The sequence below is a fragment of the Oncorhynchus mykiss genome, chromosome 9, assembly GCF_013265735.2.
Source record: "Oncorhynchus mykiss isolate Arlee chromosome 9, USDA_OmykA_1.1, whole genome shotgun sequence".
Classification (NCBI taxonomy): Eukaryota; Metazoa; Chordata; class Actinopteri; order Salmoniformes; family Salmonidae; genus Oncorhynchus; species Oncorhynchus mykiss.
The window spans coordinates 52,872,051-52,888,297 of NC_048573.1; the positions used below are offsets into that span (position 1 = coordinate 52,872,051).

A 16,247-nucleotide genomic window follows, 5' to 3' on the forward strand; every position below is an offset into this window, starting at 1 on the left:
CTGAGACATAAGTTGAACAAGTTCCACAGACATGTGACTAACATAAATGGAAAGTGTCCCCGAACAAGGGGGGGTCAAAATCAAAAGTAACAGTCAGTATCTGGTGTGGCCACCAGGTGCATTAAGTACTACAGTGCATCTCCTCCTCATGGATTTGCCAGTTCTTGCTGTGAGATGTTACCCTGCTCTTCCACCAAGGCACCTGCAAGTTTCCGGACATTTCTGCAGGGAATTGCCCTAGCCCTCATCCTCTGATCCAACGGGTCCCAGATGTACTCAATGAGATTGAGATCTGCGCTCTTCACTGGCCATGGCAGAACACTGGCATTCCTGTCTTGCAGGAAATCACGCACAGAACAAGCAGTATGGCTGGTGGCATTGTCATGCTGGAGGGCCATGTCTGGATGAGCCTGCAGGAAGGGTACCACATGGGGGAGGAGGATGTCTTCCCTGTAATGCACAGCATTGAGATTGCCTGAAATGACAACAAGCTCAATCCGATGATGCTGTGACACACTGCCCCAGACCATGACGGACCCTCCACCTCCAAATTGATCCCGCTCCAAAGTACAGACCTCGGTGTAACGCTCAATCCTTCAACGATAAACACAAATCAGACCATCACCCCTAGTGAGACAAAACCGTGACTCGTCAGTGAAGAGCACTTTTTGCCAGTCCTGTCTGGTCCAGGGACGGTGGGTTTGTGCCCATAGGCGACATTGTTGCTGGTGATGTCTGTTGTGGACCTGCCTTACAACAGGCCTACAAGCCCTCAGTCCAGCCTCTCTCAGCCTATTGCGGACAGTCTGAGCACTGATGGAGGGATTGTGCGTTCCTGGTGTAACTCGGGCAGTTGTTGCCATCCTGTACCTGTCCTGCAGTTGTGCTGTTGGGATGTATCGATCCTGTGCATGTGTTACACGTGGTCTGCCACTGCGAGGACGATCAGCTGTCCGTCCTGTCTCCCTGTAGCGCTGTCTTAGGAGTCTCAGTACGGACATTGCAATTAATTTCCCTGGCCACATCTGCAGTCCTCATGCCTCCTTGCAGCATGCCTAAGGCACGTTCACGCAGATGAGCAGGGACCCTGGGCATCTTTCTTTTGGTGTTTTTCAGAGTCAGGAGAAAGGCCTCTTTAGTGTCCTAAGTTTTCATAACTGTGACCTTTATTGCCTACCGTCTGTAAGCTGTTAGTGTCTTAATGACTCTTCCACAGGTGTATGTTCATTAATTGTTTATGGTTCATTGAACACGCATGAGAAACGGTGTTTAAACCTTTTACTATGAAGATCTGTGAAGTTGTTTGGATTATCTTTGAAAGACGTTCCTGAAAAAGGGAGATTTTTGTTGTTGTTGAGTTTACATAAAGGCAGGGTTTAGTGACTAGGCATAAGGATAGTTAATAAGAGTAAAATGATGAACAGAGTAGCAGCAGCATATGATGAGTATGAAAGTGTGTCTGTATGACTAATGCGTATAACCCTTATTGTACATAAACCATCTGCTTTGAATCTCTTCCCAGAAATGCATTGGTGTGCAGCCATGATCACCTCACACTCTTCCTCACATTGGTGTCGGGACTGGAGTTCATTCGCTTTGATCTGGAGTTGGTCAGTTATTAGACAGTGCTTTACAACCATTATAATTCACATTAATACACTTCCAACGGTTCAGGCTTTAACCAAATAATCTAAACATAGTATTTGGTTTGTGTGTAAAACTAATAAATAGTTCAGTCAAAAGGGGATGTGTGATGTAACATCAAGAACACTCTCAAACCCCAATTGTTTTCTGGATGTTAGGATGTCCCTTACTTGGATGTGGCACCCTACATGCCGGAGTACTACAAGCCCCAGAATCTGCTGGACTTTGAGGAGCGCCTTCCCAGCTCTGACAGCCTTTCTCTGCTCTCCTTCACCTCCCTCACCTCTACCAACCTGGAGTGGGACGACAGCGCCATCGCCCCGTCCAGCGAAGGTCGGGCTCCACCTATCCATCTCTTTCATTTTCTCCTTCTCCACCTCTGTCTTTTCTCTCCACCCCGTCTCTCCCCGTCTGTCTTATGTGGTGTCACTAGTCTAATTCATAGGCTGGTTTGTCAAGTAATGAAGTATTGATGCTGAAGTTGGATCGATCAGGAAGACACTTGTGGCTCATGGGTTTTAATGTAGAAATAGTCGCTTAGCACTCACATTGAAGTGCTCTTCATTGATCACATGGCACAGTATATGAACTCCAGGGTGTGAATGCTTTATCTCCTGTCACTTTCCATAAACCGTTGAGCCCCCATTCATTTGTAGTTTTCTCTGCCTATCCATACCAGTAACTGTTCTCATCAAGTGTATCATATTTCTCTCGTATGTCACATTTTCTACCTCTGTCTCGGGCCTTCCAGTTCTAACGTTGAGTCTTATCCCTCCTTTTTAGATTATGATTTCGGTGACATCTTCCCCGTGTTGCAGCAAGCTGCAGACTGGGAAGGTGGGACATGGTTACCCCTCTCCTCCCTTCCTCCCCGATCACAGCATCATGCATGTCCTCCATCCCACAGTGTGTGCTCAATGCATTCTGGTCCTCTGTGTAGTCAGTGGTTTAATTGGAGTATCTCAATTGCAATATCAATGCTGAGAGGGAAATGGTAGAGAAGTCAATGAAGGGGCTTCTGTTTTATGCACTTTAGTTTATTGGGAAGTAGGCTAGATGGATTCATAAGCATATTAAAATCCACTGTTGCTGTGCTTTTACACTTATCTTTTAAGACACTACTGAATCACCTTTATGCAAGAAAATGTGGCACTATTGCCAACATTTCATACGATTTTATTGCCAGGTAAGTTATTTTCTAAGCAGACATTTCTATGCACTGGTGAATTGTTAATGTTGTCTATTATGTTTTAATTAACCACTCAACGTTTATTTTACAAGACGTGACCTTGAAGCTTACGCAGCATTGATGTGGAATAATACTAGAGAACTGCAATGCCTGATGTAGCTGGTACTCACTCTGTTTGGTGTCTGCCGGCATATATGTGGTATATCCTCTATTTCTCATTGGAACCATTGGATTGCATGGCTTTGTTCTACGTTCAACTCTGCCTTCAAAGCTTTTGCCACCAACTGTAGCATGTACTATAGCACTGCATACCACTGCTGGCTTGCTTCTGAAGCTAAGCAGGGTTGGTCCTGGTCAGTTCCTGGATGGGAGACCAGATGCTGCTGGAAGTGGTGTTGGAGGACCAGTAGGAGGCACTCTTTCCTCTGGTCTAAAAAAATATCCCAATGCCCCAGGGCAGTGATTGGGGACACTGTCCTGTGTAGGGTGCCGTCTTTCGGATGGGACGTTAAACGTGTTTCCTGACTCTCTGAGGTCATTAAAGATCCCATGGCACTTATCGTAAGAGATGGGGTGTTAACTCCGGTGTCCTGGCTAAATTCCCAATCTGGCCCTCAAACCATCACGGTCACCTAATAATCCCCAGTTTACAATTGGCTCATTCATCCCCCTCCTCTCCCCTGTAACTATTCCCCAGGTCGTTGCTGCAAATGAGAACACAACGTGTTCTCAGTCAACTTATCTGGTAAAATAACGGATAAATAAAATAAACTGTCACTGCATTCATTTGACATAGTTTCACCAATGCCTGTCACTCAAAAATAATGTCTTTTTTTCTGCCTGCCTGTCTTTGTCCTGTGCATCCTGTGGGAAATGTGTGGTTGCATGCCCTAATCCCTGTCCCAGCCAAAGCACCACCAGTATCCATTCTCATTATTTGGATCCAGAATGTGTACAGTATCTGTAGCATACTGTATGTGTGAATGTTCTGCTATTTTGTTTACTGTGTGTGTTCCTCTCCCGTCCTGCCGCAGAGGGTGACCTCACCGACCCGGTTATCTGTCCTTGCTCCAGCGCCTCAGACCTTCAGACGGTCTTCAAAGATTCTGTGATTCTCCGGGCTGCCATCATGCCAGTGAGGGGAACTTCCCCGCCCCGCAGCCCCACCAGACACAACCCCTTCAACGAGGACTCAGACAACAACACCTCGGCCGACATCACCCCCGTCCACACTGCTAGCCGCCACTCCCACGACACCACCACCACCGTGGACGACACGGAGAGCACCAGCAACGAGCTGGAGGTTATCAGGTACAGCACACACTCCTAACATTAGTCTCTATGGGTAAAACTACATGAGATTTAGGCTAGTTAGCTGCTTAGCCACTAACTGGTTATCAGGTTTATGTTGCCCACACTTTTTCTCAGCCTCAACACACAGAGCTTGGAGTTATTGAATCCAAATGGCATGTTCCAACTTCATTTTAGCTCAACAAACATCGGGGTTATCAGGTCAAGCGAAGCCCTCATTTATTGGCACACTCATACAGGTCAGCAAGTCACCTAGCTTTTTGGCTTGTGAAATGTTAGGAATTCATATGGACCTAGGAGGAGTACACATGGACTAACTATTATGACGTACTGCTTTTCTTTCCACCAGGATGGCCAGACGAAGGAAGCCAGCCAAGAAGCGCCATGTCGTGAAGGGCTCCAGCAACTCCACGGTGAGCAGTGAACAGAACACAGCGGCCTCCGAGCAAGCGGAAGTAGAAGATGGAACCCAGGCGAGAGGGGGAGAGGGGCTGGATGGAGACTCCTGTAGCCCCTCTGTGGGGCCGCCGCAGGGCTCAGGGGCCGAGACAGTGAGGAGAAGGAGAGGGATGGGGGATGAGGAAGGCCAGGAGGAGGATGAGTCAGAGGGTCTCCTGCGGCTGCCGGAGATGACTGACACCTCCATGGACAGTGTGGGCCAGCCCCTACGTGATGTTATGAACCGGCTCAATGGAGCTCTGGACGGGGGGCAGGCCTGGTGGCGACCAGACAGAGAGGAAGAAGATGAGGAGGGGGAGAAGACCCATCAGAGTTCCCTCCCTAGAAGGTCCTCCTCTGTCAGCCCTGAAGCCAACTCCCAGCCCCCGGGGCAGCAGCCCTTTCGGGGGGATCCGATTATTGAGCCGCCTGACTCGGAAGCTGGGGCCCCCCTCCTGCGCCCTGCTCTGGCCCCGAGCCCCAGCTTCCTGCAGGCCCCTCCGGCCCCTGCAGACTTTTACTGCTTTATCCCCCACAGTTCAGATGCTGCTGCCACGCGTGGTGGCCACCATGACACTGCAGGGCATGGCCAGCCGCAGGCTCTTCCTGGTGGCCATGAAGATGAGAGAGAGGCAGAGGCACCACCAGAACAGGACCCCTTCTTAGAGGAGGCAGGGGTGGTCGAGAATGGATTGCCTGCTGGAGAAACTGAAGAGGACAGGCTCAGTCCAACAGAAAACTCCCATTCTGCAGAATTCAAGTGAGTTGGGAGATTAATTACATTAATCTTAATTATGTTTGGGTGAACCATGAATGGAACCTTTTTTAATCATTGTCTAAGCTGGGGGGGATGTTCTACCCTGCTAACATATAACTGTTTTAAGATGGTCATACCAAGGATCATTGAGCTATTTTATTTAGAATTTTAGAACCCATTTAGGTATCAAAAGAATATATAAAACATGTATTTGAAACATTGAATTTGGCCACGAATTAACCCATATAAACGAATTGAATAATAGATTCATACACTTTTAAGTGTCTGTCCTATATCTGAGCGATTATTTTAAAAATGTAAGAAATGATTACATTTTTTACCCATATTTAACCAATTGTTTTGGGCACTAAACTACTTCCATAATACACTGAGTAAAAACATTAGGAACACCTGCTCTTGACCTGGGGAATCCATGTGAAAGCTATGAATCCACTTCAATCAGTGTAGATGAACGGGGAGGAGACAGGTTAAAGAAGGATTTTTGCAATAATCAATAATAATGTAATACTAGTAAAACACACAATAAATAAGAAATATGAAGAACACAATAACTAAGTAAGCATACTATATACATGGTAAAGTTCCAATAGCATATTTACAGGGATTTACAAGGAGCAGGGATTTCGCTATACAGTGGGGCAAAAAAGTATTTAGTCAGCCACCAATTGTGCAAGTTCTCCCACTTAAAAAGATGAGAGAGGCCTGTAATTTTCATCATAGGTACACTTCAACTATGACAGACAAAATGAGGGAAAAAAATCCAGAAAATCACATTGTAGGATTTTTAATGAATTTATTTGCAAGTTATGGTGGAAAATAAGTATTTGGTCACCTACAAACAAGCAAGATTTCTGGCTCTCACAGACCTGTAACTTCTTCTTTAAGAGGCTTCTCTGTCCTCCACTCGTTACTCGTATTAATGGCACCTGTTTGAACTTGTTATCAGTATAAAAAACACCTGTCCACAACCTCAAACAGTCACACTCCAAACTCCACTATGGCCAAGACCAAAGAGCTGTCAAAGGACACCAGAAACAAAATTGTAGACTTGCACCAGGCTGGGAAGACTGAATCTGCAATAGGTAAGCAGCTTGGTTTGAAGAAATCAACTGTGGGAGCAATTATTAGGAAATGGAAGACATACAAGACCACTGATAATCTCCCTTGATCTGGGGCTCCACGCAAGATCTCACCCCGTGGGGTCCAAATGATCACAAGAACGGTGAGCAAAAATCCCAGAACCACACGGGGGGACCTAGTGAATGACCTGCAGAGAGCTGGGACCAAAGTAACAAAGCCTACCATCAGTAACACACTACGCCGCCAGGGACTCAAATCCTGCAGTGCCAGACGTGTCCCCCTGCTTAAGCCAGTACATGTCCAGGCCCATCTGAAATTTGCTAGAGAGCATTTGGATGATCCAGAAGAAGATTGGGAGAATGTCATATGGTCAGATGAAACCAAAATATAACTTTTTGGTAAAAACTCAACTCGTCGTGTTTGGAGGACAAAGAATGCTGAGTTGCATCCAAAGAACACCATACCTACTGTGAAGCATGGGGGTGGAAACATCATGCTTTGGGGCTGTTTTTCTGCAAAGGGACCAGGACGACTGATCCGTGTAAAGGAAAGAATGAATAGGGCCATGTATCGTGAGATTTTGAGTGAAAACCTCCTTCCATCAGCAAGGGCATTGAAGATGAAACGTGGCTGGGTCTTTCAGCATGACAATGATCCCATACACACCGCCCGGACAACGAAGGAGTGGCTTCGTAAGAAGCATTTCAAGGTCCTGGAGTGGCCTAGGCGGTCTCCAGATCTCAACCCCATAGAAAATCTTTGGAGGGAGTTGAAAGTCCGTGTTGCCCAGCAACAGCCCCAAAACATCACTGCTCTAGAGGAGATCTGCATGAATGGGACAAAATACCAGCAACAGTGTGTGAAAACCTTGTGAAGACTTACAGAAAACGTTTGACCTCTGTCATTGCCAACAAAGGGTATATAACAAAGTATTGAGAAACCTTTCTTATTGACCAAATACTTATTTTCCACCATAATTTGCAAATAAATTCATTGAAAATCCTACAATGTGATTTTCTGAATTTTTTTTCTAATTTTGTCTGTCATAGTTGAAATGTACCTATGATGAAGATTACAGGCCTCTCATATTTTTAAGTGGGAGAACTTGCACAATTGGTGGCTGACTAAATACTTTTTTGCCCCACTGTATATATATATTTTAAATAGGTTAAGTCAGTTAAGAACAAATTATTATTTACATTGACGTCCTACACCGGATACTGGAGTGATGGAGGGTAGATACAGTATGTATAGGGGTAAGGTGACTAGGCAAAAGGATATAAGATGAACAGAGTAGCTGCAGCTTGTATGTGAGTGGGTGTGTGTGTGTAGAGTACATATTATGTGTGAGTGAGCAGATGATGGAGTGAGTGTAGGGCCTGTGAGTGTGCATATAGACAGTGTAAAAATAAAAGGTCAATAAAGATGCAAGGTTAACTCAGTCTGTGTAGCTATTTGCCGTGTGGAAGAGGAGAGAATAGTCTATGGCTTGGGTGGTTGGAGTCTTTAACGATTTTACTGGCCTTCCTTCCACACCGTCTGACAAACAGTGCTTTCAGAAAGTATTCAGACCCCTTCACTTTGTCCACATTTTGTTACATTACAGCCTTATTCTAAAATCGATTGAGGATGTATTTATTTAATCTACACACAATACCCCATAATGACAGTGAAAACAGGTTTTTAGAAATGTTTGCAAAACATTAGTATTCAGACCCTTTGCTATGAGACCCGAAATTGACCTCAGGCGCATCCTTTTTCCATTGATCATCCCTGTGATGTTTCTACAACTTGGAGTCCCCCTGTGGTAAATTCAATTAATTGGACATGATTTGGAAAGGCACACCTGTCTATATAAGGTCCCACAGTTGACAGTGCATGTCAGAGCAAAAACCAAACCTTGAGGTCAAAGGAATTGTCTGTAGTACTCTGAGACAGGATTGTGTCAAGGCATAGATCTGGGGAAGGGTACCAACACATTTTATGCAGCATTGAAGGTCCCAAAGAACACAGTGGCCTCCATCATTTTTAAATGGAAGAAGTTTGGAACCACCAAGACTCTTCCTAGAGCTGACAGCCTGGCCAAAAGGAGCAATCGGGTGAGAAGGGCCTTGGTCAGGGAGGTGAACAAGAACCCGATGGTCAGGTAGGTGAACAAGAACCCGATGGTCAGGGAGGTGACCAAGAGCCTGATGGTCACTGACAGAGATCCAGAGTTCCTCTGTGGAGATGGGAGAACCTTCCAGAAGGACAACCATTTCTGCAGAACTCCACCAAGCAGGCCTTTTATGGTACAGTGGCCAGATGGAACACACTCCTTCATAAAAGGCACATGATAGCCCGCTTGGAGTTTGCCAAAAGGCACCTAATGGACTCTCAGACCATGAGAAACAAGATTCTCTGGTCTGATACAACCAAGATTGAACTCTTTGGCCTGAATACCAAGTGTCACGTCTGGAGGAAACCAGGCACTGCTCATCACCTGGCCAATACCATCCCTTTGGTGAATCTTAGTGGTGGCAGCATCATCTTTGGGGATTGTTTTTCAGCAGCAGGGACTAGGAGACTATTCAGGATCGAGGGAAAGATGAACAGAGCAAAGTACAGAGAGATCCTTAATGAAAACCTGCTCCAGAGCACGCAGGACCTCAGACTGGGGCAAAAGTTCACCTTCCAACAGGACAACGACCCTAAGCATACAGCCAAGACAATGCAGGTGCGTCTTTGGGAGTCTCTGAATTAGAGTTCGACCGATTAATCGGAATGTCTGATTAACTAAGGCCGATTTCAAGTTTTCATAACAATCGGAAATCGGTAATTTTGGATGCCGATTTTTGCCGGTTTTTATTTTATTTTACGCCTTTTATTTAATCTTTATTTAACTAGGCAAGTCAGTTAAGAACACATTCTTATTTTCAATGACGACCTAGGAACGGTTGGTTAACTGCCTCGTTCAGGGGCAGAATGACAGGTTTTTACCTTGTCAGCTCAGGGATTCAGTCTTGTAACCTTACGGTTAACTAGTCCAACGCTCTAACCACCTGCCTCACGAGGAGCCCGCCTGTTACGCGAATGCAGTAAGAAGCCAAGGTAAGTTGCTAGCTAGCATAAAACTTAATCAATCATAATCACTAAATATAACTACATATGGTTATTGATATTACTAGTTTATCTAGCGTGTCCTGCTTTGCATATAATCGATGCAGTGCGCATTCGCGAAAAAGGACTGTCGTTGCTCCAATGTGTACCTAACCATAAACACCAATGCCTTTCTTAAAATCTATACACAGAAGTATATAATTTTAAACCTGCATATTTAGCTAAAAGAAATCCAGGTTAGCAGGCAATATTAACCAGGTGAAATTGTGTCACTTCTCTTGCGTTCATTGCATGCAGAGTCAGGATATATGCAACAGTTTTGGCCGCCTGGCTCATTGAGAACTAATTTGCCAGAATTTTACGTAATTATGACATAACACTGAAGGTTGTGCAATGTAACAGGAATATTTAGACTGATGGATGCCACCCGTTAGATAAAATACGTAACGGTTCCGTATTTCACTGAAAGAATAAACGTCTTGTTTTCGAGATGATAGTTTCCGGATTCGACCATATTAATGACCTAAGGCTCGCATTTCTGTGTGTTATTATGTTATAATTAAGTCTATGATTTGATAGAGCAGTCTGACTGAGCGATGGTAGGCACCAGCAGGCTCATAAGCATTCATTCAAACAGCACTTTTGTGCGTTTTGCTAGCAGCTCTGCTGTTTATGACCTCAAGCCTATCGACTCCCGAGATTAGGCGGGTGTAAAGATGTGATGTGAAATGGCTAGCTAGTTAGCGGGGTGTGCGCTAATAGCGTTTCAAACATCACTCGCTCTGAGACTTGGAGTAGTTGTTCCCCTTGCTCTGCATGGGTAACGCTGCTTCGATGGTGGCTGTTGTGTTCCTGGTCCGAGCCCAGGTAGGAGCGAGGAGAGGTACGGAAGCTAGACCGTTACACTGGCAATACTAAAGTGCCAATTGACCAAAAGTCAAAGGTATATGAAATACAAATGGTATAGAGAGAAATAGTCCTATAATTCCTATAATAACTACAACCTAAAACTTCTTACCTGGGAATATTGAAGACTCATGTTAAAAGGAACCACCAGCTTTTATATGTTCTGAGCAAGGAACTTAAACTTTAGCTTTCTTACATGGCACATATTGCACTTTTACTTTCTTCTCCAACACTTTTGTTTTTGCATTATTTAAACCAAATCGAACATGTTTCATTATTTATTTGAGGCTAAATTGATTTTATTGCTGTATTATATTAAGTTAAAATAAGTGTTCATTCAGTATTGTTGTAATTGTCGTTATTACAAATAAAGTTTAAAAAATCGGCCGATTTAATCGGCACTGGCATTTTTTTTTGTCCTCCAATAATCGGTATCGGCGTTGAAAAATCATAATCGGTCGACCTCTACTCTCAATTTCCTTGAGTGGCCCAGCCACAGCCCAAACTTGAACCTGATCGAACATCTCTGGTGAGACCTGAAAGTAGCTGTGGGGCGACGCTCCCCATCCAACCTGACAGAGCTTGAGAGGATCTATAATTGCTGCCAAAGGTGCTTCAACAAAGTACTGTGTTAAGGGTCTGAATACTTAAGTAATTATGATATTTCAGTTTAACATTTGTACTAAATTAGCAAAATGTCTAGACCTGTTTTTGTTTTGTCATTATGGAGTATTGTATTTCAATTGATGGGGATTATTTATTCTTTAATAATTTTTAGAATAAGCCTGTAATGTAACAAAGTGGAAAAAGTGAAGGGGTCTGAATACTTTCCGAATGCATTTTATATGTCCTGGATGGCAGGAGCTCGGCCCCAGTGATGTACTGGGCTGTCCGCACCACCCTCTAGCACCATACCAGGCAGTGATGCAGCCAGTCAAGATGCTCTCAATGGTACTACTGTAGAAGTTTTTGAGGATTTAAGGGCCCATGCCAAACTTTTTCAGCCTCCTGAGGGGAAAGAGGCGCTGTCGCACCTTTTGTACGTGTGTGCTTGGACCATTTTTAAGTCTTTAGTGATTTGGACACAGAGGAACTGGAAGTATGTGTGCTATTCAGAGGGTGAGTGGACAAGGCCAAAGGTTTGTTTCTTTGAACAGGGTATGGTAGTAGGTGCCAGGCGCATAGCTGCTGGATTTTTCACACTCAGTTTCCCATGTCTGTCAAGAATAATCCACCACCCAAAGGAAGTCGAGTCAACTTGACGCAACTGTGGGAAGCATTGGAGTCTCACCATATGCCAGTATTACTGTGGAACGCTTTTGACACCTTGTGGAGTCCATGCCCTGACGAATTGAGTAAGTTCTAAGGGCAAAAGGGGGTTCAACTCAATATTAGGAATGTGTTCCTAATATTTTGTACACTCTGTTTATACCCTCATTTTCCGACATGTACGTGCTAGTGAGAGTCTAACCTTTCCATAGAGGGGTCATATTAGTGTGTAGCTCAAACTGTTCGGACGCAACAGGCAGAAGTTGGCAGATAAGCGGTACCAACTTCAGTCGAGTTCCATGACGCTTTTGGCCGTAGAGCGAAACAGAGAACACCATCGTGTTCATGAGTCTCATCTTTACGTAGAGTGGCCAGATTATTAGTTTGTAGGCCAAACCATTCAGACACTACAGACACTTTAGCGACAACACCGATTTTTGGGATGCCTCACTGTCTGACAAACACCGCTCTAGCTCGGCCACGTTCCACCGCAGATGCGGAAGGCCACTGTTGGTGGATGTGGTGGATTGAGATGCAGCTCATGCAACAACAAAAAAAAATAGACTGATTTTGATGGTGATTTTTGTTACTATGCAAGTTAGATTGCTGCAAGGCAGACATCGACTCTAGCGGTTTTTAAAGGCACAATATCTGGATTTTTTTTTTTTTTTAAATGTCCACCTGATTTCAGTTTGTGACATAACAAGCAATGTATAGTGTAGAGAATCATTGTACCATCTTTTTCAATAACAAAAAAATCTATCTTGGCAGAAATAGCTTGTTTTTGTAGCTGTATGAGTCTGATGTACAAAACTGAAAGTAAAAATAAACAAATTAAACTTACTGAAGGGAAGCAATCAGAATGACAGATCTATTACTAGCATTTCGATCGGAAATCTGTCGGTCGTGCACAAAATTACATAACTGTTAAGCCTTTTTTGGGGCGATTCTGATTGTGTGGCTGTTTCAGGGTGGACAACAATCACCTGCTACTGCTCATGATCCACGTCTTCAGAGAGACCGAGGAGCAGCTCTTCAAGGTAAGCCTAGTATATTATGTTGGGTGGAGGGGGTGTAATCAGGCTGTGTGCTTAGGGTTGTTGAAGGTCAATCTTCGCCCTTGTTCTGAGCACTCCGGAGCAGGTTTTAATCAAGGATCTCTCTGTACTTTGCTCCGTTCTTCCTTCTTTCCTTCGATCCTGACTCGTCTCCCAGTCCCTGCCGCTGAAAAATATCCCCACAGCATGATGCTGCCACCACCATGCTTCACCGTAGGGAGGGTGCCAGATTTCCTCCAGACGTGACCCTTTTATATTCTGGCCAAAGAGTTTCATCTTGGGTTTCATCAGATCAGAGAATCTTGTTTCTCATGGTCTCAGAGTCCTTTAGGTGCAAGCGGGCTGTCATGTACCTTTTACTGAGGAGTGGCTTCCGTCTGGACACTCTACCATAAAGGCCTGATTGGTGGAGTGCTGCAGAGATGGTTGTCCTTCTGGAATGTTATCCCATCTCCACAGAGGAACTCTGGAGCTCTATCAGAGTGACCATCGGGTTCTTGGTCACTTCCCTGACCAAGGCCCCTCTCTCCCGATTGCTCAGTGTGGCTGGGCGGCCAGCTCTAGGAAGAGTCTTGGTGGTTCCAAACTTCTTCCATTTAAGAATGATGGAGGCCACTGTGTTCTTGAACCTTCAATGCTGCAGAATTTTTGTTGTGCCTCGACACAATCCTGTCTTGGATCCTTCAACCTCATGCCTTGGTTTTTGGTCTGACATGCACCATCAACTGTGGGAGCTTATTATAGACAGGTGTATTTCTAAATAATTTCCAAATAATTGAATTTACCACAGGTGAACTCCAGTCAAATTGTAGAAACAACTCAGGGATGATCAATGGAAACAGGATGTACCTGAGCTCAATTTCGAGTCTCATAGCAAAGGGTCTGAATATTTATGTAAATAAGGTAAATAAATGTGCAAAAATATCTAAACCTGTTTTCACTTTCTCATAATGGGGTATTTATTGTGTGTAGCTTGATAAAGAAAATAAGGCTGTAATGTAAAAAATGTGGAAAAAGGGAAGGGGTCTGAATACTTTCCGAACGCACTGCATTTGTTTTTTTTAAATATTTTTTTAGAGCCTTTGTTCATGATTTCTCAAAAACATGTGAAATCACAAAGGTGTCTGGACCCTTCCATAACATGCCATTTACTTAAAAAATAGAAGTACTCCTTTAATAGACAAGGACAGAACTATATACCGTAATTTCCGGACTATAAGCCGCTACTTTTTTCCCACGCTTTGAACCTCGCGGTTTATACAATGACGCGGCTAATTTATGGATTTTTCCCGCTTTCACAAGATTCATGCCGCCAAAAAACTGAGGACCGTCACATAATGTGACGTAAATCGAGCGCGCTCAAACTTCCCATCATTCTGATTACGGTAGTCATTTTGTCACCCTCATCATGGCAAAGACACAAAGAAATGCATATGATGCAGCTTTCAAGTTGAAGGCGATCGATCTGGCTGTTGGAAAAGGAAATAGAGCTGCTGACAGCGTGGAGCATTGTCAAAAAATCCACTATCATCAACGGGTTTCGAAAGACTGGACTGCTGCGTGTTGAAGAGGGCAGCGATCCAACATCGGATGAAGCAATTCTGAGGCGATTCAGTGTGTTTCGTTAAAGCCTATTTATATTTGTTACAAGCCGTGTTTCGTTTAAAGGCTGTGTAAAGTTAATTTGTTTCAATGTACCGGTAGGCACCTGCGGCTTATTTATGTACAAAATACATATTTTTTTATAATTCAGTGGGTGCGGTTTATATTCAGGTGCGCTTAATAGTCCAGCAATTACGGTACATTTAAAACATCACACACAGTCTACATATCAGTAGAAACAAACAATAGCTATGAAATATAGGGAAGAGGCGTTGTGCGGCGAGGTGTTAATCTTTTTTTTGATACCAGGTTTGCTGTTCACTTGAGGAATCTTTGATGGAAGGGAGTTCCATGCAATCATCCTGTACATTTTCTTGATTTTGTTATGGTTTTGGGGACCGTGAAAAGACCCCTGGTGGCATGTCTGGTGGGTAAGTGTGTGTCAGTGCTGTGCGTAAGTTGCCTATGCAAACAATTTGGAATTTCCAACATGTCATTTTTTAAATTAAAAATAAGAAGTCATGCAGTCAGTCTCTCCTCTACTTTTAGCCAAGAGAGACATATGCATACTGTTGTATTGATTAGGGCTGAACCCATTTAGTCGGCAGTCGATTGTTTGGTCAATAGGCTGTTGGTCGACATTTCTTTAGTCACAAATTGATTTAAGTGGTGCACAAGACACATGTCTGATTCACACCTGTCTCAGTGGACTAATCCATTGCGGAGGTCACGGGGCTGGCGCAGTCCATCACTCTTAAGACGTGGTACTGAAATTGTACATGGTTATATTATGTTAGAATAATGGTGCAACACTAATAAATATAATATTATTTTATAACAAACACGCTTTCTCCCGCGATGGATATCGGTTGCTGTTCGCGGTTCTGAAACATAATCTTTAGTACGTCATTAAATTTGCGCCTTGCCTTATATGTTGGTATGTGCATAATAGCAAACTTAACCAGCATATTGGTGTTGAGAACAATGCTGCTGAGGCAGCAGCAGAGTGAGGAAACCACCCTTGGCTTAATTGTTTAAGAAAATTGAAGAGAGAGGATACCTTAAGTAGGTCTATAAGTAATAATAGCCCAACTTTTAAGCGTGCCTGGCTTTAGAAATCATCCATAATATCTACAGAAATAAGACAGATCCGGCTTCTGTTGCCAGTTTGAGTGATTAATAGTCTACCGAATCCGTAAGTATGCATGTTTCATGTAAAGAGAGCAACGATGGAGGGAATAGGGAATGTTTTTCCACAAAAAAAATGCTATTTCTGTAACAGATCTTTCCCTCAGAGAAACAAGTAAGAAATTAAATGGCTATAATGATGTTTCTTTCAACCAATTATAAGTAATTTGTGTCAGTGCAGTTTATTTTGAGGGCCCATCTCTATAAGCATGCTAAAAGTCTGTTGTTAATTTGTTTACAGAGAAATAGTATTGTATCTGGTCAACAACAAAAAATGTATCCAAAAGTTGAATAAGAGTCGGCAGCAAGCTGATTGGTTGGCTGGTAACGGAATGACTGTCTTCGAACCTGGAGGGAAGCCATTTTTTGACAAATGACAAATAGGAGTGGCGATATAGTTCTCTACCATCCTCAATAACTTTCCATTCTAAGTTGTCAATACCAGGTGGTTTCTCATTATTGATGGACAACAATACCTTTTCCACCTCACCCACACTAACGATACACAATTTTTAATTACAATGCTTTCCCTTCATTGTTTGGTATTTTATGCATGGATATGATGGCTCACAGTTGTTGGCGTTTCATGCCTAAGTTTGCCTACTTTGCCAATGAAATAGTCAATAATGTAATTGGCAACATCAAAAGGTTTTGTGATAAATGAGCTATCTGATTTAATGAAAGA

The 16,247-nt window shown here is 43.6% G+C and overlaps 1 protein-coding gene across 3 annotated transcripts in view; it reads left to right on the forward strand.

Moving 5' to 3' along the window:
- Window positions 1-16,247, forward strand: part of LOC110532374 (pleckstrin homology domain-containing family M member 2) — a 52,912-nt gene that overhangs the window by 12,435 nt on the left and 24,230 nt on the right. For 2 of the 3 annotated variants that reach the window (XM_021616223.2, XM_021616225.2), the window contains exons 5-10: window positions 1,523-1,610; window positions 1,803-1,977; window positions 2,428-2,481; window positions 3,868-4,144; window positions 4,494-5,342; window positions 12,685-12,754. In XM_021616223.2, coding sequence (XP_021471898.2) covers window positions 1,523-1,610; window positions 1,803-1,977; window positions 2,428-2,481; window positions 3,868-4,144; window positions 4,494-5,342; window positions 12,685-12,754 — 1,513 coding nt within the window. The remainder of the gene's footprint in view (window positions 1-1,522; window positions 1,611-1,802; window positions 1,978-2,427; window positions 2,482-3,867; window positions 4,145-4,493; window positions 5,343-12,684; window positions 12,755-16,247) is intronic. The other variant, XM_021616224.2, reaches the window with a different exon arrangement.